Source organism: Salvia miltiorrhiza, chromosome 4 (genome assembly GCF_028751815.1).
Source record: "Salvia miltiorrhiza cultivar Shanhuang (shh) chromosome 4, IMPLAD_Smil_shh, whole genome shotgun sequence".
Taxonomy (NCBI): Eukaryota; Viridiplantae; Streptophyta; class Magnoliopsida; order Lamiales; family Lamiaceae; genus Salvia; species Salvia miltiorrhiza.
Window position 1 is genome coordinate 33405090 of NC_080390.1, and position 25160 is coordinate 33430249.

The window sequence follows — 25160 nt, forward strand, 5'->3', positions numbered from 1 at the left end:
TCTCTCATCCTTGCCGGCGAACAAGGCAGTGCAGATCCAGGCGTGCCACGTGGACGCCGAGGCGCACTGGGAAGTGTGCACGGACCCCTTCGAACTCGGATCTGAGGCCGGAGAGAACAGAATAGGGTGGGGTGTTGCAGGGACGGCGGCGGTGCCTGAAATATAGGCGGCGATGTTTTCGCCGTTGCTAAGAAGAGAGAAGCGGCGCCAGCGCAGCCTCGTCGATCTGTGAGCAGAGCACCAAAGCTCGGCGGCGGCAGCTATGCTGTCGTTCTGTCCGGAGCAGGGGAAGGAGTCAATTTGTGAGAAAGGCTGAGGGAGTCAGAGGCGGCGCACGTCGCCGACGAGGGAGCAGTAAGGGAGAGGCAGATGGATAGTCGGCCGGAGGCTTCTCTCTGGAAGGGAAGCAGTGGTGGCGGAGTTCGAATGATATAGATTTGTTGAGTTCGCGGTGGGGAAATTCGTTGGGGCAGGGGAGGGGGAGATGTCGGCAGTGTATTTGGAAGTGGAAGGGAGCCTCAGCCCTCAGCCTCACCGGCAGCATGCCGAGGGGAATTGAATGGGGCCCTGGGAACCGCAGCGGAGGGGCGGTGTTCTCTCACTGGGAAAAGATGCTCGAGGAGAGAAAGAGAGAGAGAGAGGGCTCATCTTAATAAATAAATAAATAAAATAATTTTTTTAACGGTGATTTAACGGTGTTAAAACGTAGGGGGTATTTGGTGCGATTTTGTCACGTTGAGGTAGTAAACAACTCTAATTCTGACTATAAGGTCATGTACGCAATAGGGACGCTATCGATTGGGAGAAATTAGTACTTAAGCCTTTAATTATCATCAACCTAATTACAAAGTCAACAATCACAACTCAACAGAAACACACGACATTTAAAATAGTAGGGTAAGGGTGCATATGGTAAATGAATAGTTTTCACTGTTAGGTTTATCAACATATAAAATAGATAAAATAGTAATACTAATAATTCAAGATCCATCATGGAATTCATTCACACTTTTTTGTAGTTTAAAGTGGAAAAAAAGATAATTTAAGGCTTCAATGATTATTCTACTTGATATTGACATGAGGGGTGATTTTATTGGCTTCAATTAAAAGCGCACTATTAATTACAGATTGAATATATAGTTTGGTGACTTGACATGCGAACTATCTTACTAAACATTTTTTCGCTTAATTCTTTCTAATTTCAATAAACGACTGTTCTAATAATTTTGAAAGAGTTGAATAATTAAAATACAAAAACTCGCAAATGTTTGGATTTCGTAAATAATTACTATTAGGCTCGTAACTTACACACATACTCTATACACATAATACAAAAAAGCTCATATAGTACCCCAAATCTTAAATGACACTACTCTCCTCCTCCTTTCGTACTTCAAATAACTTTTTATATTTTCTTCTTGAATCGTTTCCCAAAAATAATTTTTTATTTAATTTGAGACCCCACCACTAATTAATAATACTCATTTATTCTTATTTTTCATATTTTCTGTGACGCCCGGAGACGAAGTGCAGAGTGATCGTCGGTGCAAAAGAGACTCGGATAAGGAACGGCTCCGATTAAGACTTCCAAGCGGAGGGATGCAGGGATGAACCGAAACACACCCGAACGAGAGGGATTATGAGAATATGCAGGAATAAGACTGCATATTCAAGGAGAGCTTAAATGATTTGATATGTGTTACTCATATCAAAAAGATGTATCTTCTTTTCTGGTGCCCATGTGAAAGAAATTCCAAGGTTAAGCGTGCTTGGCTTGGAGCAATTTCGGGATAGGTGACGCCCTTGGGAAGTTTCTCGGGGAGCGTGCGAGTGAGGACAAAACACGCTAGAAAAGATATCGTATTGGTCTGTGGGGACAGCCGTCAAATCTGAAGCTGGGCTCTTACATTTTCACCACTTGCAAATATAATTAAAACACATTTTCACCACATTCAATACGAAATATAATACTTTTTTCACTAGTTTCAATACATTCAACAACTTTATCTTAAAATCCGTGTTCCTTCTTTCTAGGGAGTTATTTGGGGGCCGGAGGAAATATGTAGTACCATTTATGGACCACATATTTTGTTCATGTGGCGCACTAAGAACGCGATACATGGCAGAGGTCTTCCAAGATAAAATACACATATGGAGTAAAATAGGAATAATTTTTTTAGATATAATTGTTTTTTATTTATTTTTATTTTTTTCACTCTGTGGCCATCTTTTTTATTATTCATATAATACATATAGCTTTAACACAAAAATGCACATATATAAAAACAAATATGCATAACTTTATACATAGAAGTATGCATGATGTTGCCACGTCGCCTAGTGCAATGCATATTTAAGTTTAACTATATACATGTTTATGTGCAACGTTATATATTTGTACGTTCAATTATCTGCATAATTAAAGCGACAATCGGTCAGCAGCGACAAGATGTACCTGATGGCTCGCTTAGTGCAATTAATAAATATTTTTGTGTATAATATTAAGTACATTTGTATTTAATTATAGAAACAATAGGGCCGGATGGCCCTATTGGTGATTGAAACTTAAATTTTGTCCACAAAATTTAAAATATCAATATTTGGCCATCTTTTATGTGCTCTACCTAATCTACCCTTTAAACCAATAGATCCAACAACTTCCTTTGATCCGGATCCAGATTTAGGGATTAACCCATGCCTTGTCTACCCCCCAGACCCCCGACCCCACCCAACCCCCCATCCACCCACCCACCACCCACCCCAAGCCAATAAAAAAAAAAAAATTTACTTCCCCTGCTTGTCTACCCCAGCAGACCCCCGACCCCACCCACCCACCCCCCCAAGCCAAATTTTTTTTTTTTACTTCCCCTGCCTTGTTTACCCCCCAGACCCCAGACCCCACCCACCCCCAAGCCAAATTTTTTTTTTTTTTTTACTTCCCCTGCCTTGTCTACCCCCAAGGCCCCAGACCCCCGACCCCACCCACCCCCAAGCCAAAAAAAAAAAATTTTTTTTTTTACTTCCCCTGCCTTGTCTACCCCCCCCAGACCCCGACCCCACCCACCCCCCCACCACCCACCCCCAAGACAAATTTTTTTTTTTTTTACTTCCCGTGCCTTGTCTACCCCCCCAGACCCCCGACCCCACCCACCCCCCCACCACCCACCCCAAGCCAATAAATTTTTTTTTTACTCCCACTGCCCTGCCTACCCTCTGACCCCCGACCCTACCCCCCCACCCACCCCCAAGCCAAAAGGAACTTTTTAAACACTTCCCCTAGGGTTTAGATATTCCATTTAGGGTTTAGATTATCCATTTAGGGTTTAGATGTTCCATTTAGGGTTTAGATTATCCATTTAGGGTTTAAATGTTCCATTTAGGGTTTAGATGATGCTGTTGTTTCTATATTTGTTCTGCATGTTTGGCACTTATGGCACTAATAGTGCCATAAGTGCTAAAAAGACCATTTTACTTTATATTATTTTGGATTTTCGTTGGCACTTATGGCACTATTAGTGCCATAAAATAAAATAATAAAGTAAATTTTTTTGGCTTGGGGGTGGGTGGGGTCGGGGGTCTGGGGGGTAGACAAGGGCAGGGGGAGTAAAAAAAATTCGTTGGCACTTATGGCACTTATAGTGCCATAAGTGCCAAGCTTGGCACTTATGGCACTAATAGTGCCATAAGTGCCTAACCCGACCCGCGTGCCTGATCCTACCCGGCACGCGACCCGCGCTCCTGACCCTACCCAGTCCGCCCACTTAAGGGCAAAAACGTCCCAAAGCTATAAAAATGGCCAAAATTTGTGTTTTTTCAATGTGTGGCCATAAATTGTGTTTTTTGCTTCATTTTGGCTACTTCAAAATTTTACTCTTAATTATATGCATATTTGTGTTCAATTATATGCATTGTATGCATAATCAAGGTGGCCACCAACACCAAGTGAAAAAAAGATTATATATATATATATATATATATATATATATATATATAGGAATGAGATCATATAGATCCCAATGCTTATAATAGATCCCTAGATCCAAATCTTGACCACACATTTATGACATGTGGCGCATCAAGATGGTGACACGTGGCAAGGAGCTTCCAAGCATTCCAAGGCAAAATCTGGAGGGGTAAAATTGGAATGTAATTTTCGGATTTAATAATTAAAAAAGGGAAAAGGTGCAGATTGGCCCCCGAAATAGTAGCCCCTATAGCGTATAACCCCTCTTACTCATTGTGTGTGCAATTAAACCCCTGAACTCCAAGTAAAGGGTGCAAATTCCCCCCTCTGACTAACGGTTGTTAACGACGTTAGGTCAGAGGGGGGAATTTGCACCTTTTTCTTGGAGTTCAGGGGTTTAGTTGCACACACAGTGACTAAGGGGGATTTTACGCTACAGGGGCTACTAGTTCAAGGGCTAATCTGCACATTTTCCTTTTTTTTTTAAATTATCTCTCATCTCTCTTTTCTCTCAAAAAGTCACACACAAAAAAACAGGAAGCCCTCCTCCTCCAAAATTTGATCGCCGCCGCCGCTGATTTAAGCTCCAGCGAGGCTGGCCGAGGGCGCCGCCCCTTTCCATCTCTCCTGGACCCTAAACCCCGGAGTTTTCTCGGCTGCACACGCTCAACGTCAAGGGCGAGCCCTAATTTCCCCCTTCGGTCTGAAATCGTCGCCGCGATATCCGGCAAACCGACCGCCTACCGCCAACGACACCCACCACATGCTCTCTATCTCAATCTGTGACAGATCACGAGCCCTAGCTTTTCTCGATGAGGAGTCGCTTCTTTCTCTCAAATACGGCGAAATCGCCGCCACCGCTGTTAAAAGGCCGGCAAGCAGCCAATCCATGGCTCCAGTGCAGCCGCACCCGGCCGGAGAGCCGTCTCCTGCTCGATTCTCCTCTGAAGAGGACGAAGGATTGAACCTTAGCACCGGTCTGCCTCCACCGCCCGAATCTCGAACGAAGAGCGCCGCGCACGCTCTCCATCACCACTGGATGCTCTCTCTCAAACTTGCGGTCGTCCTCTGTGCTTTGCTTCAACAAAAGACAGTGCGAAGGTCGCCCCCAAATCACGCCGCAGAAGCAAGCTTGCCGCCTCGAAGCTTCGCGAGTTTGTGATGTTTGGCAAGGCGTCGGTGCCATCACCAAATTTGACGCCTCTCACAATGTAACGATCATAACCTACTTATTTTCGTTATTTCTATATAATGTCGATTTGATGGATTAATCGTTTGTGTTGCTGATAAAAGATGATCCTACAACTTGTTGATTCAACCACCGTTAGCGGCGGTGCAGTGGCCGAGAGAGAAAGAGGGCTGAGTGAGAGAGATGAGAGTTAATTAAAAAAGGGAAAAGGTGCAGATTAGCCCCTGAAGTAATAGCCCTTATAGCGTAAAACCCACTTTAGTCACTGTGTGTGCAACTAAACCCCTGAACTCCGAGAAAATGGTGCAAATTCCCCCTCTGACCTAACGTCGTTAACAGCCGTTAGTCAGAGGGGGGAATTTGCACCCTTTTCTCGGAGTTTAGGGGTTTAGTTGCACACACAGTGAGTAAGAGGGGTTATACGCTATAGGGGCCACTACTTCGGGGGCCAATTTGCACCTTTTCCCATTAAAAAAATATATATTTTTTTTTAGATTTTCTCAAAATAGATATATTTTAGATGCATATAGTTTCACACAAAGATGCATAAAGTTTTCACATGAAATGCATAACTTTGAACAGAAAAATGCATTTAATTTTTCCAAGTTTTGGCTATTTTCACCACCCCACCCCATACCACCCCCCAATCCAGCCCACACCACACCCCAACCCTCCCCATTACCACCCCCCAAAAATAGGCATGTTTCACATGCATATAAAATCAAACAAAAATGCATAAAGTTTTCACATAAAAATGCATTAAATTATACAAAAAATGCATTTCATTTTAATAAATCTGGTAGTTTCGCCACCCCACCCCACCCCTGCCCCACCCCCCCCACTCCCACCCCACCCCCAAATTTTTTTTTTTCAAAAACTGATTTTCTGATTGCTGGCCCACCCCCACCCCCACCCACCCCCCACCCCCCAATTGTTTTTTTAAACTGATTTTCAAAAAAAAAAAAAAATTGGGGGTGGGTGGGTGGGGGGGTCAGTGGTCAGAAAATTAGTTTGTGAGAAAATAAAAAATAAAAAAGTCATGAATCCATTGTAGATCTTTATGATTTAAGAGCTGAAAATAGTTCTCATTATTTTAAAATAAGTTTTTATTTTAGCACATTAGACTAAACTCATCTTAAATATAAAATATTAAAACATGAACCACTGAATTTATGTAGAGTACGTACGTGTATGTGTATATATATAGGGTAGTGTTATTCAATGGTCTTCCCTTAGTCTATTATTAAATTGCGATTTTATTAGAAAAAAGAAAAGAAAAAACCTAAAAAAACCCTTGAAAGCACAGGAGAGCAGACTAAGGGCCGAGCCTCATTAAAACCTTTTTACGGAAAACCCAGAGGGAAAAACCGTAAAAAGGAAAAAGAGTACTCGTCTAAAAACGGAGAAAAAGGTGAAGAGCGGAAGGAAAAGTTTCTGGAACTCCGGCCTAACCATCGTCCCTAAACAATCCCGGCTCTCACCCAAAGTAAACAAGCAACACGGCCGGTAAGACGCCGTCGCCTGGAAGCACAAACAACGAAAACAAAAAATAAGGAAATCTACACGGCCGGTTATACACCGTCGCCGTGAGATTTTCACAAAAAACAACCCAAAAGGAACCGCTCAAGAAAGAAAAAACCACAAAAAACAAAACTTTGACGTCGGAGAAAAACCCACGAACCAAAATCCTCCCAAAGAAAAAGGTGAGAAACTCGGCTGCTGAAATTCGAAAGCCAGAAAAGAGCCTGATCACCAAGTGTTTGATGAAAGTGCTGAACCAGCTCCCAACTGCACACCAAATGCTCGAGAAAACGCCTGCACCACGCAAGTAAGAACACTTTAAACCCGGAGCAACCCAAATGCGAATCCAGAGTAGAGAGACTCCCGAGCTGCCTCCGATCAGCTGCCGCGCTCCGGGACCGCCGAGACTTCGACCAGCAGCAGCCAAAAACTGAAAAACAGAGCACCTTTCCGAGATAGCTCTCTGAGTAAAGCCAACGCCCCAAACCGAACAGCCGGGCTGCACCACGGCCAGCAAGACCACCAAACAAGACCGCACCATTCGAACGTGCAATCACCTCCGCCGGATGTGGCTATGAGTGGCCATATCCAGATTCGCCGCAATCTTAATCTCCTCAATGGCATGGGGCCACCACCCTTCATCTCTTGAATAATTTGCCATAATATCAGTTGGTTTATTTCCTTCTCTATAAATATGAGACACTTGAGTATGGAAACCAGAAAGAATGTTCAGGACTTTGTTCCAAGAAGCCACAAAGCGCCAAGGAACAGCCGTAGAACGCTCAGAAATCAAATGAACAATGTACGTAGAATCCGACTCAATCCAAAGATGATTCCAACCTCGATCGTGAGCTATCAAAATAGCTTTAATAACGGCAAGAAGTTCAGCTTCAAAAGCAAACCCCACACCTCCCTTGTAATGAAAACAGCCACGAATGCAACTGAAGTTATCACGGAAAACTCCACCCGCAGCAATATTTCCGGGGGAACCCATCGCAGAGCCATCCGTGTTTACCTTGATCCAAGGCGACGCCGGGGGCCACCAATGAACCGCAAAAAACTCCATCGGAGGAGCAGCACGCGAAGTAACACCAATAGTCCGAAGGATAGTATAATCTCTCCAAGAATTATCCATATGCCCAAGCTTGAAATTATTCTCCATATCTTTGAAAGACACCTTAACAATCCTAATGACATGCCTATGATCAAACCGTGCATTGTCAAAGATGCAAGAATTCCTTAGGGACCATATAGCCCATAAGATACCAATGATACCCGCTCGCCAATAACAATCCAGCTGAGAACTGAACTTTCGTCTCCAAGCACGAACTAAGAAGCTATGTATATCAGGGGCGACAATAGGTTCAGGAAATTGAAACCAAGATAAAAACTCCAGCCAAATAGAATGAACCTTGTTGCAGGACCACAAAATGTGATCCATGGTCTCCTCATCAGGGAGACAAAAGACACAATGATTGGGCATAATCATTCCGTGCCTGATCAGTCGATCATAAGTAGGAAGACGTCCATGAAGAACTCTCCAGCAGAGTAAAGATCGACGCACCGGAATATAAGGTTTCCAAATCCAAGAGCCCCAGCTGACCTTTGGAAACCTATGACAATTATTGGAAAAAGCAAGAGCAGCAGTAACCTCGCCGTGTAGAGAAGGTTTCCAAAAGCGAGCATCCTTATCATTGCCGAGAGGGAGAAGCAAAATGTCGGCAACAATCTCGGGATAATTATTAATAAACTCCTGAGTGAAATGCCAAATACCATCATAATAGTAATCAGCCACTGAATGCCTAAGGAGATTAGCCACAAAAAGAGGTATTCTACATTTATCATTAATCTTATATCCCAACCAATCGTCGCACCAGAAGTTAGTGGCAGCACCATCACCAACGTAGCAATAAGAATTATCCACCAGATCACTAACTTCCCTTAGTCTATAATATAAGACTAAATCATGACCGTCTATTATACAAATCCAACGGCTGGATTCCTTCTTTAATGGGCTGAATAATTCATTTAATAAAAGAAAATATTCATACGAAATTGTTTCTGAAGGGTATTTTGGCCATAAGTTGTTGACCTTTCAAATCTACATGATTCTCATTCCCAATTAATTAGGAAATTTAAGATTTGAAATTTTTCAAGCTTGATTTATTCACGGGAGTGATGCCATTCTGGATTAAATGATTTCTACCTAAAATTGAACAAAACCTGGCGGTGGACTGGCGTGAGCTATGGTAGTGGCAGTGCTGCTGCTCGGCGTCCAGATCTGGCGACGACGTTGTGTGCAGTAGCGGCGAACAACGAACAGAGGTGGTGCGCGGATGAACGGCGGCGAGACCTGGTGTGAGGAGGCGTGTCGGGTATGCGCAAGGCAACGCTGACGGCATCCGGCTGAACTGAAATGGTGGGCGGAGCATGGCGGTGCTGCTGGAAGCGGCTTGGAGAGCAGGCCGCGCTCTACCGGGCGTTCAACTGGGTTGAGGAGGCGACGCACGATGATATATATTAAAATGTAGCATTTATGAATTATTTGTTTGCATATGAATTATTTTTGGTTTATGTATGAATTGTTTTGGTTTTTGTACGAATTATTTTAGCCACAACTCTAATTGTATGAATTATTTTTGGTATCATACGAATTATTTTAGCCTCAACTCTGATTGTATGAATTGTTTTTGGTTTTCGTACAAATTATTTTGTATGAATTGTTTTTTTATTTATGTGTGGATTTTTAATGAATCCAATATATAAAAAAAAGTCTTTTAACGAATCCAATAACAAATTATCCTAAAATTTTTAACGAGTCCAATACCAAAAGTGGAATATGTCTAAAATGTGATGAATGTATAATCATATAAATTTTTATAAAAATTTAAACGAACAATACATATATTTATTTAATTCAAAATAATTCGTGCAACTGAGAAGCATCGTTCAGGTCTACTGAACTTAGTGCACCATGCAATTCAGAACAATATATTAAGAAGGAAATAAATATAGAAATGTGATGAATTATAGAGTATAATCGTATGAATTTTTATAAAAATTTAAACGAACAATACATATATTTATTTAATTCAAAATATGGTACGTATACTACTTAACTATATTTTTATTATTCTGCCGCCTTCCTTGATCGTATAGGTTAGATTAATTTTGTATCTATGGAATGTTAGATATTGACTTAAAAGTAATCCCTTGATTTAAGGAAACGACCATATTAGGAAACGACGATATTAAAATTCTAAAATTAATTTTCTATCCTAATACCTAACATAACGTTAATTACCTAAGGAAATTAGATTGAAGATCTGGCCGTTTATTTAAGAAAGATCAAGCGTCAATATTGAGTCTTATTTTATAGGCTAAGTGTAGGTCTTATTTTAGCGCAACCTTTTATATATATAGGGGTGGGCTACCGTGAGAGCACATCTTAAAATAAGAAATAAGAGCAATTTTTAATGTATGAATTTTATGTAGAACACGTATGAATTCGCTGTGTAAAGGTATGAATTGTGAAAAATAAATTTTTGCTACCTTTGGGATTCGAACTCAGGACCATAAATCCATCCAACAGTATTACGAATCAACCGTAGATCTTGATGATCTACGGGCTGAAAATGATTCTTATTTTATATTTTAAGAAATGCTCTTATTTTAGCCCTTCCCTATATATATATATATATATATATATATATATAGGGGAGGGCTAGAATAAAAACACTCTTAAGTGTATAAAATATAAATGATTTTCAGCCCTTAGATCATCAAGATCTACGGTTGATTCGTAACCCTGATGGATGAATTTGTGGTCCTGAGTTCGAATCCCAAAGGTAGCAAAAAATTATTTTTCACAATTCGTAACCATGTTTGATGAATTCGTAACTCTGTTGGATAAAATTCGTACATTAAAAAACGTTTATATTTATATTTTAAGAAGTGTTTTTACCGTAGCCCTCCCCTATATATATATATATATATATATATATATATATATATATAGGGTGTGGTTCTAGAGAGAACTACATTATTTGTGAGAACGGGAGAACCATCAAATCTAATGCATCAACTGTAAAAATTAATGCATTCGCTGTTAAAATTAATGCACTAAAAAAATTTTAAAAAAATGCTCCCTTTAGGATTCGAACCCAGGATCTGCATTCATCCAACAAGATGATGCATCCACCGTAGATCTTGATGATCGAATGGCTGAAAATGGTTCTCCGGTCTTCTTTTATTTATGGTTCTTTCTTGAACCTCTCCCTATATATATATATATATATATATATATATATATAGAGAGAGAGAGAGAGAGAGAGAGAGAGAGAGAGAGAAGGGTTCAACAGAGAAGCTAAATATTATGGAGAACAGAGAATTCGTAAAATAGAAATGAACAGATCTATAATTTTAATGAACAAATCAATGTACCGCATGAACAACAATTTGCCCCAGGTTCGAATCCTGCTGGTGGCGAGTTTTTCTTTATTTTTACCAAATACGTCTGTTCGTTAGTTATGTTGATCTGTTCGTAAAATGAATAGATTTGTTCATAATGAATACAAAGATAATTCTCTATTGAACTCAACCCTATATATATATATGGGAGGACTAAAATAAGTATAGTTCTTAAGATATAAAATAAGAATCATTTTCAGCCCTTAGATCATTAAGATCTACGGTTGATTCATCATCTTGTTGGATGAATTCATGGTCATGAGTTCGAATCTCAAAAGTAGCAAATTCATACTTTTATACAGCGAATTCATACGTGTTCTACATAAAATTCATATATTTTTTCTAGTTCTTATTTCTTATTTTAAGAGGTGTTCTCACGGTAGTCATTCCCTATATATATATATATTGTGATTTTTGATATTTGATATTTGGCTAAATAGTAATGGAATACTTGATATTTGGCTAAATAGTAATGGATACTTGATATTTGGCTAAATAGTAATGGATACTTGATATTTGGCTAAATAGTAATCGAATCAAAATGTGTAAGTTATCGAGTAATGGATACTTGATATTTGGCTAAATAGTACGATTATGGGTATGAATATTGTGATTTTTTTAATTATTAAGTAATACCCGATAACCGATTTAATTAGTGTTAAAATTATAAAAATTTTATTACTAATATAAATATATTTGGTCTGATATCTATAATATATAACTACATATACTTTACGTGAAAGGAAAGCTATTAATTGAAAAATTAATAAAAGTGTGATGGTTGTCGATTATGATCAGAAAATTTACATGAAAGGAGCCCATTGCCCTTATTTCATTACTAAAAATGTGATGGTTGTCGATTATGATCAAATTCTTCAAACCGGTAGATCGAATACTGAAGTTTTGATTAATTTCATCAATAAACAAAATCATATTTTCCAAGTTAGGGGCACCCAAGAGAAACTTGTTCATAGCATCATCACACGAAAAATCGTGAAGGTGAATTGATTAAATAAGCTCTATTAAATGGCTGCCCACTGACATAGCTAAAAAAATTGAATGATATATCGGTTACCTGTTTAACCGACCTGTATAACCATCTCATTTAATCGGTAATCGAATATCGTTCGAGTTCGGATACGAATAACATAAATGCTTTATTCCTGGTACGAGTACCCAAATTTTGAGTACATCAGATAAATTACTCGGTCAAATATCTTAGAATTACGTTACTGCGTGGTAAAACCCTTTATGTAAATAGTAAATTATAAAGAAAACTTTAAAGGTGGATAGAACATTGGAAAATTCAAAAGAAAGAACATAGGAAATTTCCCACGCCTTTGGTTTTGCATAATAAAATATTGCTTTTTCTCATGTTAAAAGTTTGCTTAGATGCTTTTAGTTTGTGTGCTCTTTCAATAGTAGAATGGTTTTATTTCATATTTGTTGTAAAATCGATGACTTAATATTTATAACTAATTGAAATTTGAGATAGTCTTCGTTTTACCCATGCTTTGATCTGAACAGATGCTACTCTGTTCAGATCCATGCTTTGTTTTTCACCCACTTCTTTTCTTTATTCATGTACGTGATATTTTTACTAACAATAAATGATATTTCATAAATAATATATAGTGTTTTATTTATAAGCGAATGATATTTAATTTGTATAAAAATAATTGATATATTTAAATGACAATTTTATTAATATAAAATAATATTTTTAATATATGCAAATAATATATTACAAATGATATTTTTATAAAATTAAATAATACTCCCTCCGTCCCACTCTAATAGGCTCGTTTTTCTTTTTGGGATGTCTCACTCTAATAGGCTCGTTTTCCATTTTGAATAGAAAAGGTGTACTTAATTGGTGTGGACCACACCATTTTTCTACCACTTTCCTACTAAAAAGTGAGTTTTCTTAATCTCCGTGCCCAAAAGAAATGAGCCTATTGGAGTGGGATGAAGGGAGTATTTTATATAAGGGTAATTGGTGTATAAATACATAAACTTTACTCACATTTTGGTATTTAACATGAACTTTAAAATCTAGTTATAAAACATGAACTTTAAATTTATTTAATTTTATATCTGATGAAATTAATGCTCACATGTCAAAATTAGAATTTAGTTGGCAAAATTAATCCTCTAGCTAGCTAGCATCACTGGCGGATGCAGCTAGGAACATGGGGGTGCAGCTGCATCCCCAAAAAAAAAATAGTAGTATTAATATTCATATATAAATTATTTTAGATTTAGTTTTTGCACCCCCAATTAAAAGTTTTAATCCAAAATAAAAGAGAAATTCAATTTTTAAAATCCTAAATTCCATTAGCCCAACTAAAAAGTGAGCTCATCATCTCTTTCTTTTTCATTCTTTTGATCAAGTCCATCATTTAATCAATCAATTACCTTAATTCTTAATTAAACAAAAAAGTTGAAAGTATACATTTTGCATTTGAAATACAAAGTTATTACTATTATATTTGTATTTTAGTAAAAAAAATGTCTAAAATGTATTGAAGGCCTCAAAAAAAATTCCTGGGGGCGGAACCCCTGTAAAAGTTCAACTCCCTCAAAAAAATCCTAGTTCCACCGATGTTTATAAGATTATTTTTTGCATCCCCAATCTAAAAATCCTGGATCCGACACTGGCTAGCATCTTACTAAGGAAAAAAATATATATTTTCTTCAAAATTGATGGAAGTGAATGAGATCAAAACATATTATCCTCGTGGGATGAGTTGAGAAACTTTGGTGTTTACGAGAGAATTAAAAGCCTAATATCAATTATGCTTCGTTCCGAAGAAAAAGAATATTGATGAATCATATAAGATCCAATAAAAGCCCACCATTTGCCTATCTTCTCGTCTTTGAACCCTTTTTGACTTTTTGATTCAATCAAATGAAGAAACCAATAATCTTTCATTTTTTAAAAAGAAAGTAGAGAGATTGGGTTGAGTATATATAAGTCTCTCTCATGAAGAGATGGTGAGAAGAAAGCTGGAAACTTGCAAAGTTGTAAAGCTGATCCGTTGATAAATAGAAGATAAAAAGATAGGTGTAAGTTTAAAATTAAAAGATGCGATCCCCAGATTCTACCACGAACCATTTTGTCTGCCACGATACTGTTGGTGCAACCATGCATTAACTTACCACTTTTTGACCAACAAATATATTAATACACATATTCCCTTTCAACTCAACCACGAACCTTTTTAATTTGCTTTTCAGATATTCAACTTGCACTAAATCAATCATCTCTCCTCCGTAACCGTCTGTTGCATGCTATATTTATTTTTTTTTGATCAATAAAATTTCATTAAAAAACTAGGATGGTACCAGAAGTACCGAAAACATCAAACAAGTGGTGAATACTCGTTAGAGCACCACATGGAAAAGGAAACGTTGGACTCAACAACATGAAAGGTTTTGTTCCAACTCCACAGCCTTCCTTTGATATCTTTAACAAGATTGGACACCTCCCAATTTTTGTTCTCAAACCTACCCTCATTCCTATATTTCCATATCAACCAAACTGTGCCAATCCAAAGACCTTTAAGAAAGTTCTTGTTTCTCTTACCTCTCCCTCCTCCGATGAAAGACATGAAGTGATCTTCTACTCTTTGTGGTTTAGCTGTATCAATTCCGATCCATTGATGAATTTGGTCCCAAACGCGATCGACTTTCGTGCAATGGATTAAGGAATGGTCAACTGTTTCCGCCCTCCATACACACGAATTGCACCACTTTTCTTCGACTGGGATCTGGACATTCCTTTTGATAAGATTTTCACATGTTGGCAACCTGTTGCAGATGCTTCTCCAAGCTGTGACTCTGGCTTTGTTAGGAGCCGGTGCCGTCCACAATTGAGCATTAGCTTCAATGTATCTTCCCGAATGTTGACCTTCCGCTTTAGCGCACTCTTCATAAGCCGCTTTAGTCGAGAAGGTTCCCCCCGCTGCGCTCTTCCAGTTCCAGCCGTCCTTAAGATCTGGGCAAGGAGAAAGACCCCCAATGAGGGACCTCATATCCGCTTCCATCTCCTTCTCCCTCTCCCTCAGCTCCCTTCTCCATTTGAAGTCCCACACCCACCCTTCCTCCGTCCGTTTCCCTGCCCCCTCCACGTTACCGTCTTTAAAGAGACTCAAATTAAAAAGCCTAGGAAAGAGGATCTTAAGTGTACTATCCCCCACCCAAATCTCACCCCAAAAACTAACCTCTCTACCATTCCCCACAAACCTTTGAATATTACCCCTGAACCACTTTTCTTTCTCCCCCCCGCCTGCCGAACAATTTTTAGCCACCAACCCTTCATCCCACCCCTTTTCTCGACCTTCCACACCCCACCCTCCCCTGTAGACATTTCTCCATACAAGGATTGAATCACCCTCACCCATAATGTCCCTCTCTCTACCAAGTATCTCCAAACCCATTTAAACACCAGGACCTTGTTAAACCATTCAATGTTTCGAAAGCCCAAGCCCCCTTTAAGCTTATCAACACACAAGTCTTTCCATTTAAACCAAGCAATAGACCTCGACATGTCACCTCCCCCCCACAAGAATTTTCCAAAAATAGAGTTGAGATCATGGATTACCGATTTAGGAATGAAGGAAAAAGAGATTTGGAACACTGGGATGGCTTGAAGAACGGACTTCACAAGAACGATGCGTCATGCCAGCGATAAAGATTTCTTCTTCCATCCTCTGATTTTCCTCTTAACTTTTTCCACCACACAACTCCAGTCCACACTGCTATTCATCCTTCCTCCAACGTTGATGCTGAGATAATTGAAAGGAAATGATCCCTCCTTACAGTTGAGAATACCTGCCCATCTTCTTAAACACTCGTTTTGAACACCAACGGCCATCAAGCTACTCTTGTCGAAATTGATCTTTAACCCTGAAAGGAATTGGAAGAGGAGGAGAATCCTTTTAATAAAAGTGACATTCCCCTCGTCCGCCGCCAACAGAAAGATTGTATCATCAGCATATTGTAGATGAGACACCGGTATTTTATCCATCCCCACAATAGCCGGATCCAGAAGCTTGAGATCAATAGATCTCTCCATCAGGGCATTTAACCCTTCGGCAATGACTAAAAAGAGGAAAGGGGACAACGGGTCCCCCTGTCTTAGTCCCCGTTCCATTTTGAAATCTCCGGTGGATGATCCGTTCACCAGCACGCTGCCTGACACCGACTCAAGACATCCCTTTATCCATTTCCGCCATTTCTGATCGAAGTTCAAAAGACCGAATAAGGCTTCAAGGAAATCCCATTGAACGGAGTCGTAAGCTTTTGCGAAATCAATCTTGAAAAAAATACGCCCGATCTTCTTTTTCTTTGCTTCCGCAATTGCTTCGTTAAGGATTACCACGCCATCAAGAATGAACCGACCTTTGATAAAAGCACTCTGATTGTCCGAAATAATAGACCCCATCACCTTTTGCAGCCTCCTTGCTAGAATTTTTGCAATGATTTTGTATAAGCTATTGATCAGAGAGATCGGTCGAAACTCATCCAGCTTCTCCACCCCTTCCTTCTTCGGAATAAGCACAATGAACGAAGTATTGCTTCCTTTGGGAATCCTCCCGTTCTCGTAAAACTCTTTCAAAACTTGTAGAATATCTGCCTTAACCGTGGCCCATGCATTTTTCCAGAATGAGAACGTGAACCCATCTGGACCCGGACTCTTATCTCCACCACAGTTCCACACCGCCTCCTTAATCTCCTCCATCTCAAACTCCCTACACAACCAAAGTCTCTCTTCATCGGAAAGTTTTTTCTTGAGGAAGTCGTTAGGAAAGTTTGGCAGATACCGTCGCCTTTTTTTGAAAAACTCTTTAAAGTGTTCCCGAACTTTGGATTTTACCTCCCCTGTGTTAGACACCCACTGATTTCCGAAATATAATCCCACAATTTCATTCTTTTTCCTTCTCCCAAGAATCGCTCGGTGATAAAAACCCGTATTGAGTTCACCATTTTTGGGCCAACGAACCTTTGCTTGCTGTTGCAGAACCCTCTGTTTGTCTTTCAACTGAAGAAAAAGATTCGCTTGAATCTCATTTCTTCGGATGATTTCAGACTCCACAATCCCCTGCTCTTCATCTTTCTGATCCAAACCTTGCAGTTCTGTCTTCAAATTCTCGATCCTCTCATCAATATTCCCAAAAGTTGATTTATTCCACTCCTTCAATTCCATTTTCAATTTCTTCAGTTTTTCACTAACCACAAAACACCTCCATCCTGTCCCTTCTTCCGCCGTCCACACTTTCAAAACCTGTTGTTGAAATTCCGGATGGTTCACCCACACATTTAGGAAACGAAAAGGCCTTGGTCCCCAATCTTCTGCTTTTGACAACAGGACAATAGGGCAATGATCCGAAATGGTACGCTGAAGACCACGACCCATCGACCCCTCCCATTGTCTCATCCACGAGTCGTTAACCAAAAACCTATCCAGTTTACTTTTACACATCCCATTCGGCTTGTACCAAGTAAATTTGCGTCCTTGGGATCTGATTTCCGTGAGACCGCTTTCATAAATAAATGTATCGAATTTTCTTGCATCTGCTGCCCCAAAATAGTCCCCACTGCCGACTCTTTCTTCCCGCTTCCGCACCGCATTAAAATCCCCCATCACACAAACGCCACAATCATCATTTTGTTCCACAATGTTTTTTATAACATCCCAGAGTCTAGATTTATCATCCGAACTTGCTGGTGCATAGACATTAATGATACAGCACCTAAAATCACCTTGAACCCATTTTCCATTCACCACAACAGCCCCATTGACATCCCATTTGCTAGAAGCTTGGAAGACATCAGTATTCCACGCACTGACCATCCCCCCTGACCTCCCTTCAGAATTACGAACCGCATGATCAAACTTCTCAAAACCCCACCAAGTATTACACATCGAGGAATTAAACTCAACCATTTTTGTTTCTTGAAGGCAACAAAAATTAATCTTTTGCATCTTAACAATCTCACAAACATCTTTCTGTTTCCCTAGACTCCCAAGACCCCGAATATTATAGGACAATAAATTCATGGACACTTACGTGATTGGCTCCCAGCTTCTTTCCTCACGCTGTCTTCCTCATATTCCTCAATTTGTGCTGCCATCTCCAGATCCTTTAGTTGGCTTGAAAGCCCCAAATGTTTTCCTAATTTCCAGATTTCCACACTTTCGGATTCCAGACCAGAAATGAAGTTTCCCCAACCATTTTTTTCCGCCTCTTTTTCGTACACCTTCTTCGATTTCTTACTCTGTTTTTTTTTGTTTTTGGCGAGTACTGTAGCAACGATCTCGTCCTCGTTAGTTTCCTGAATATATAAGCTTTCCCCCTCGCCTTCTGTCTGACTTGCTTTTCCCTCCTTGTTTCTCTCCTCGTCGGTACAAGATTTCGAGAGCATAACATTTTCTTTGGCAACAATAAAGCCTGGTGAACTCTCTCTCTCCTGACATTCCTCCATTCGTTCTTCTCTCCCCTTTGCAACTTTTTCGTGAGATATGGGCCCCTCTTGTCTGTTTGAAAATGAACTTGGTGAAATGAGGCCGCAAGGATGAATGGAATGCTGAGTTGGATAAGCTTCCTTCTCACCTGGCCCGCTTTGTTGAAAAGATGGGCCTCCCGATTCTTTATTGAATTGGTCTTCAATTGGGCCCGAATTAATCCTCCTTAGTATCGGTCCATGTTGGCTATTGCTGACTTTGTCTCCCAACTTTGCTGTAGTCTGTTTCTTCACGCCAAATTCTCATGCTATATTTATTAATTAAACACATTAGTAAGACCAATTTCAATGCCTTGCACTTTTTGGATTATGAATAATGCAATTTTTCGAATTACAAATGTTTCCACTTCAATAGCTGCACTGAATGTCAGGTCAAAAAGAATATTCCCTAAAATATCTTATTGTAATTTGTAATTTTATTTTTAACAACCGGATTATCTTAGTGCTGGAGTGATTTAGTGCAAAAACTGCAATAAGTATAACGAGATAATGCAAAGTTGACTCATGACTCATGACTCATCCTAACCACCATTAATTTGAACCATCAAGGGTAGTATTAGCCTACAAGTTCGGTGCAACAAATTCATTCAACAACATAATGAATTCATCATACATCTTTATAATTTAAGAGTTAAAAATAATTCTGAATTTATGTATTAAAATAAAAATTTATTTTATTCATTTCCTATATATATATATATATATCATTTTATTTTTGAGTTGATCGATTACTATATATATATAATTGACACTGAAAGTGCTTTTTTTAAATGGAAAATGGTGAAAAATATATATATTTTCACCTTTTCTCACTCTTTCACGTGTTTTGAATGGTAATTAGAACATGATAGAAAAAAAAATTTGAACAACCCATTTTTTCTTCTTTTCACTTCAATTCATACTAATATTATCACGGGGTAGTATTGCAATGATATTTTCCCATGTTTTCCTTTATGGGTGTGTTTACTTTGATAGAAAAGCATGAAAAATAACATAGTGGATAATTTTCTCCGAATAGAATTAAAAAAAAAAAATCGAACAACCAAATTTCCTTCACTTTCACTTTAATTCATGATAATGTTTTTTTTTTTTTTGAGTAAATTCATGATAATGTTATTGCGGGATAGTGGCATGACCTCCCTATAGAGCATGGGATAAAAAATAATGGTGTGATAAAAATTTCCCAACTTTTCCTTGCTATCATTTTCTAATGATAAACTTAGAACTAAATAGAATGTGTAAGTATAGTTATATAGTCATTCTCAAAAAAAGTATAGTTATATAGAATTAACCAAACAAAGAATCTGGTGTGATAATAGTATGGGAATGAGCTTAGGGTTTTAGAGTGCGTTCTCTTTAGTTGTAAATTTATCATAGAAAAAAAAAAGATAAATAAAATTTTACTCTTTAAATCTTTCCTTTTTTTTTCACATTTCCTACTTGGCCCTTACTAATTCCTCATTTACACTACAAATGAGGGATAATATTAGTAAGGGCCAAGTAGGAAATGTGAAAAAAAAAAGGAAAGATTTAAAGAGTAAAATTTTATTTATCCTTCTTTTTTCCATAATAAATTTACAATCAAAGAGAACGCACTGATAAAGAGGTGAATTTTGAAAACCAAACGCAGACATATTAGGTGTCAAACTCACATGGATGTTAGGTTATAATCAATCTTACAAAAACCATTATTCCTTATGACTCCTCAATGTTTGACATGATGTGCCCAATTCTCCATCCATTGCTATTGCAATTCCACAATCCATACAATGAGATTAATCAATCTGTCAACTTCCAAGCAATATTGTACCATATCTCTATTGCCACTAACGCATAACCGCAATCGAGAGACAGAGAGAGAATAATGGATCCATCAATGATCTTTCACTTGATTATGTGGTGGATCAAGTTTGGAGATTTTTACGGAACATGAATTGAAATATACACGATATATATGCGACTCCATGTGGCCGCATGGACCCAACAGATTTTTCATGCATATTTTAAGGTTTCCCGACACAACGTAAGTGGACCCGTTGGGTCTTCTTCACATTGGAAAGCACTCACCTTGCGTCAAATCGCCTCTGTTAGGCAGCATTGCACTCATTGCTTGAGGCTTTTAGGCGCCATTCAAGGTCGGAATGTACACTGTCAGTGGAGCTGCTGCTGCTGCTTCTTGTGTTTCTTGGCCCCGTTGGGGTGGGGGGTGAAGGGATCAGGGGACAGCGATTGACCCGTTACTCAGACGTTCATACACCGCTTGCCATGAGTTCTGTGTTTGTCCTAAAACTCACATCATTGGCGTCGGAGCTCTTGTGTTGCTTTGGGTCCCTTGCGGATGCCCTCGTTCCAGAGAGGGGGAAAGGAGAGTTCGATAAGTTAACTCTGTTTTCGTTATCCGAGTCTTGAGAAAAGATGCGCTTGAGCTGAGCCTTTTGGCAGATTATTCTCCCCTTGTTCCACCCGGGGAAACAGAAGGATGACGATACATCTTTAAGCAAAGAGTAAGCAGCCTTCGCGACAGGGAAATCCCGTGTTATTGAGCTCCTTTCCATATGCCCTCGCCTGCGTAAAATGGAAACTAGTCATAGAGAATGATCCCTAAAAGAAAAACTCCCATCACTTTGTTCTTATGATCTAGAACGCAGAATTAGGAATATCTATATTGTGTAAAACTAAGCATGTAAAGTGAGGTGTCGCTAAGTAACATCTAATCTAAAATAGGTCTCTTTGTGAAAATAGTCGAGTTCAAGTTCAATGAGTAGAAGTAGAGTCGAGCATCACTTCATATAAAAGCAACCGGTTAAATAAAAGGAGAGATTTCGAAATAAGATCTTTAGAGTGCTTATATCGAGCTGGAGGGGCTACCTAATATCTAAATTAAGTAACTACTAACACTTACACAACAACTGCGGTTGCCAGTTGAGGAAGTTCCTCCCCATTAGCTAGCAGCTCTTGCATATTGTTCAACCAGACTGATATTGCTGTGCATGCGCCACCAGGCCACATCCTGACAATCCGAAGTAAGATACAAGAAGCACCGCATGAATGATGTTTTTTAAAACTCATAATACGGAGAAGAGAAAGCAAAGAGAGAGGCTAGTGATACCTGTGAACATCCACGGACCATATGAGTTTGTTTTTGCGATATAGTTCTGGATACAGGCCCCTTTTTGTTGCTTCGCCAAGCACTCTTGCAGCCCTTTCCTTTTGGCCCAAACACCAAAGTGCTTCTATAATTGTGTTATAAAACCTGATCCCAAATCCACATCCCTCAGAGTTCAGTTTGTCGAATGCATATTCCACCATTTGCCAATTACTTGTGTCGTCCAAATCTCCTTTGATCATTTGTCCAATAACCTGGTGAATATTAGAGAACCTATTTGTGCGCATCTCATTTAGCAATTCATCAGCCTTGTCCCACCTGAAAATAACAACTTTGTGAGATTATACAAGTCCCCAAACAAGTAAGAAACCTAATAGTTTATAGTTCACACCATAATGATCAAATGAATGCATGGAACATTAAAGCTGTACAATATCCAGAATCCTGTAGTCATCTGCTCAATCCAGAAAAACAAACATGAAATCAACCCAGCCAGTAAAATTCCAGAGTTCCTATATGACAAGTGTGAAGTTTCACACATACAGTATAAAAAGAAGTCATTTCGAAGAGCTGACATAAGGCATCAAATTCAGGAAAGTTAGTTTCTTCTCTAAAGTTCACCTGAGAAAGATTATAGAACCCTGTGTGAAACATACACAATGGAATACTAATCATTATCATCAAAATATACAAATAGAGGTCTTCTTATAGAATGACACAAAGCAGGATGATGTGAACTATCTACTTACTCTAGCATTTTTTTTCGTGCTGCAGGTACCATGTCACTAAGAGAGAGAGTGTTGCCTATTATGCATTTTCTAACCGCTTACACCCTAAATTTCCAGATTACCAACCATATTCCTAGGGTGTTTGCCTAAACCCTGAAGTCCCATCATAATTAATGCCACCTTGTCACGATTTTCTATAGTTAACATACAAGACAGAAAGTTTTCTTGGTGACTTAATAGGCACCAATAAAACAAACCATCACTCAGAGAAGCACACAGCTAAGGGGTGGGTTAGCACATGCACTGGATTCGAAACAATGATATAGTACCCGTAGAATCAAAATCTATAGTGTTTCTATCCAAACAGATCTTTTTTTCGCAAACAATTTTCTGTAGTTAGCTTAGACTACATACGATCTTAAAGGCATCAATAGCAGTTAAAAAATGCATTTTCGAATCAGATAAATGCCAGGGTTGAAGTCTACCTCTCAGTTTTGGCATAAACTGCCAGCATCATACAATAGCACATCACACTGGGCTGTAAACCCAACTCCTTAATTTGCTGAAACTGCTCCTCACTTTCATCAACAAGGCCGGCAAAGCAATAGACACTCAAGACTGCCTCAAGAGTGTATTCATCAGGATCACATCTCACCTTCTCCATGTCAACATAAGCCTTTATGGCATCTTCAAATTGGCCTCCCTGCCTATATGCTTCAATCACACCATTCAACGAATCTCTATTACGGGGAACACCCAACTCACCCATTCTTGACAAAATAGCTTCAGTTTCCTTGTAGAGTCCCCCCTTTGCGAAACTATGAATCAGAGCATTATAGGTCTGAATAGTCGGCGTGCTCCCCACCTCATTCATCGTATTAAAGGCAACAAGAGCCTCCTCATATAGAGCTGCCTGACCATATGCTTCAATCACCCCCGTATATGCTTTGGCACTTGGTACCAATCCTTTCTCATTCATGTGATGTAAAATTCTCTTTGCATCTTCATGAAGCCCACCCTTACCACAAGCGTAAATCAACCCTTCATAAGTCTCCATATTCGGCTCTACATTCTCTTCGAGCATATCATGAGACAATGTCACCACCTCCTTGAAATATCCTCCTTCACCAAAGACCTCAATAAGTATATTATACGTGTCTGCATCCGGCTGAGTGTTACTTATCTTCATTTCAAGAAAAAGCTCCCTCACCTCATCGTACCTCCCATGCTTCCCAAACAAATTTAACAAGATGCTATACGTCCCAGCATTTGGCATGCTCCCTGCAGCCTGCATTTGCCTAAAAACACCCATAGCCTCCTTTATCTTCCCTGATTGGGCATAAGCCTCCAACAACACATTATAACTCATTATCTCGGGCAAATTTCCCCCAGCCTCCATCTCTCGAAGCAGCTCGGAAACCTTCTCCAACTTCCCCAGCTTTCCAAACGTTTCAACTAGATAACTATACGTCGTGATATCAGGTAAAACACCACTCTCATTCATGGTCCTAAACACCATCTCTGCCTCATCCCCCAATCCTCTACTCGAACACGCACTCAACAATGTATTGTAAGTAACCAAATCCGGCTGAATCCCCTCATGCCGCATTTCCCCAAACAAGCTCAACAACCCCTCCCATGAGTACCCTCCTCGAGCACACGAATTTATCACGGTATTATAGGTCAAGATATTCGGCAAAATCCTCTCCTTCTTCATTCTGTCCAGCAGTTCCAGAGCAACCTCATATTGTCCATTTCGACCATAAGCATTGATAATCGCAGTGTACGAAAGCACAGTCCTAGGAACTGAATGCTCTACCATTTCATCGAAAATATCGGCGGACTTATCCAGAAGTCCTTCGCGGCCCAGAATTCCGATAATTATAGAGTAAATATGTTCGTTAGGCTTACACCAAATCTGCCGCTGCATATACTTGAAGAGGCGGAGAGAGCGCTGCCAATCGCCACGCTGAGCGAATTCCTTGAACACATGAGAGAAATCGGAGAGCGAGAGTTTGTTTTTGAACGTATCGAGACAGCGAGCGATGCTGCCGCGCGGCGGGAGGCTGGAGAGCTTGTTGATTAGGGTTTCGACGTCGTAGCTGTACTTGCCTTTCTCGACGGTGACGCTAGGGTTGCCAAGGATGAGCTCTCTGCTCTTCGCTTTGGCGACAACGGCGAGGCCGCGGCGGAGGAAGGGGATGTGGTGGTGGTGTAGGTGGCGGTGGAATTTGGCGGGGAACTGGAGGTAGGAGGGGGAGGTGGAGGTGGGGGTGAGGATAGGGGAGAGAATTTGTTGGTAGGAGAGGGCCAATTTCGTCATTTGAGAGAGCTCAGACAAGCTCCGTCTATGGAGTTTTGGGGGTTTTAGCGGTTTGGGTAGAGAAGGAAAGAGAAAGAAGATGTATGACACGTAGCTTTTATATTTGAAGATAAACTTGAATAGAAGAAAGTATAGTACTTCCTCCGTCAACGAAAGAACTTCATATCTTTTGGGACGTCCACAAAAGAACTTTCTACATATTTTTGGACTATACCTCACCACTTATAATTCTCTAATTTTTCACTTTTCACAACTCTCAATATTAATTATAACACATTTTCACCACTTTCAATACACTCAACTACCTTTTATCCACTCTCAATATACTC

The 25160-nt window shown here is 39.6% G+C and overlaps 2 protein-coding genes across 2 annotated transcripts; both read right to left on the reverse strand.

Moving 5' to 3' along the window:
* Window positions 1–14509: 14509 nt before the first annotated feature.
* On the reverse strand, window positions 14510–15586 carry LOC131023327 (uncharacterized). Its single transcript, XM_057952870.1, has one exon. It carries the CDS (start codon window positions 15584–15586, stop codon window positions 14510–14512), a length of 1077 nt encoding a protein of 358 aa, XP_057808853.1.
* A 4950-nt stretch (window positions 15587–20536) lies between these two features.
* On the reverse strand, window positions 20537–24931 carry LOC131021236 (pentatricopeptide repeat-containing protein At1g74850, chloroplastic). Its single transcript, XM_057950349.1, has 4 exons — window positions 22994–24931; window positions 21784–22098; window positions 21577–21684; window positions 20537–21239 (listed from the first exon to the last, which is right to left on the reverse strand). Exons 1-4 carry the CDS (start codon window positions 24829–24831, stop codon window positions 20924–20926), a joined length of 2577 nt encoding a protein of 858 aa, XP_057806332.1. The 5' UTR covers window positions 24832–24931; the 3' UTR covers window positions 20537–20923.
* Between the last annotated feature and the right edge of the window lie 229 nt (window positions 24932–25160).

Excerpts from the sequence above, each read along its gene's own strand:
- LOC131023327 (XM_057952870.1), bottom strand. The coding sequence starts at position 15,586 with ATGGGTTTGGAGATACTTGGTAGAGAGAGGGACATTATGGGTGAGGGT.
- LOC131021236 (XM_057950349.1), bottom strand. The coding sequence starts at position 24,831 with ATGACGAAATTGGCCCTCTCCTACCAACAAATTCTCTCCCCTATCCTC. Across the intron at positions 21,685-21,783 it reads TGGTCCGTGGATGTTCACAG|GATGTGGCCTGGTGGCGCAT; the intron begins GTATCACTAGCC and ends TCGGATTGTCAG. Across the intron at positions 21,240-21,576 it reads CTGGCAACCGCAGTTGTTGT|GCGAGGGCATATGGAAAGGA; the intron begins GTAAGTGTTAGT and ends CATTTTACGCAG.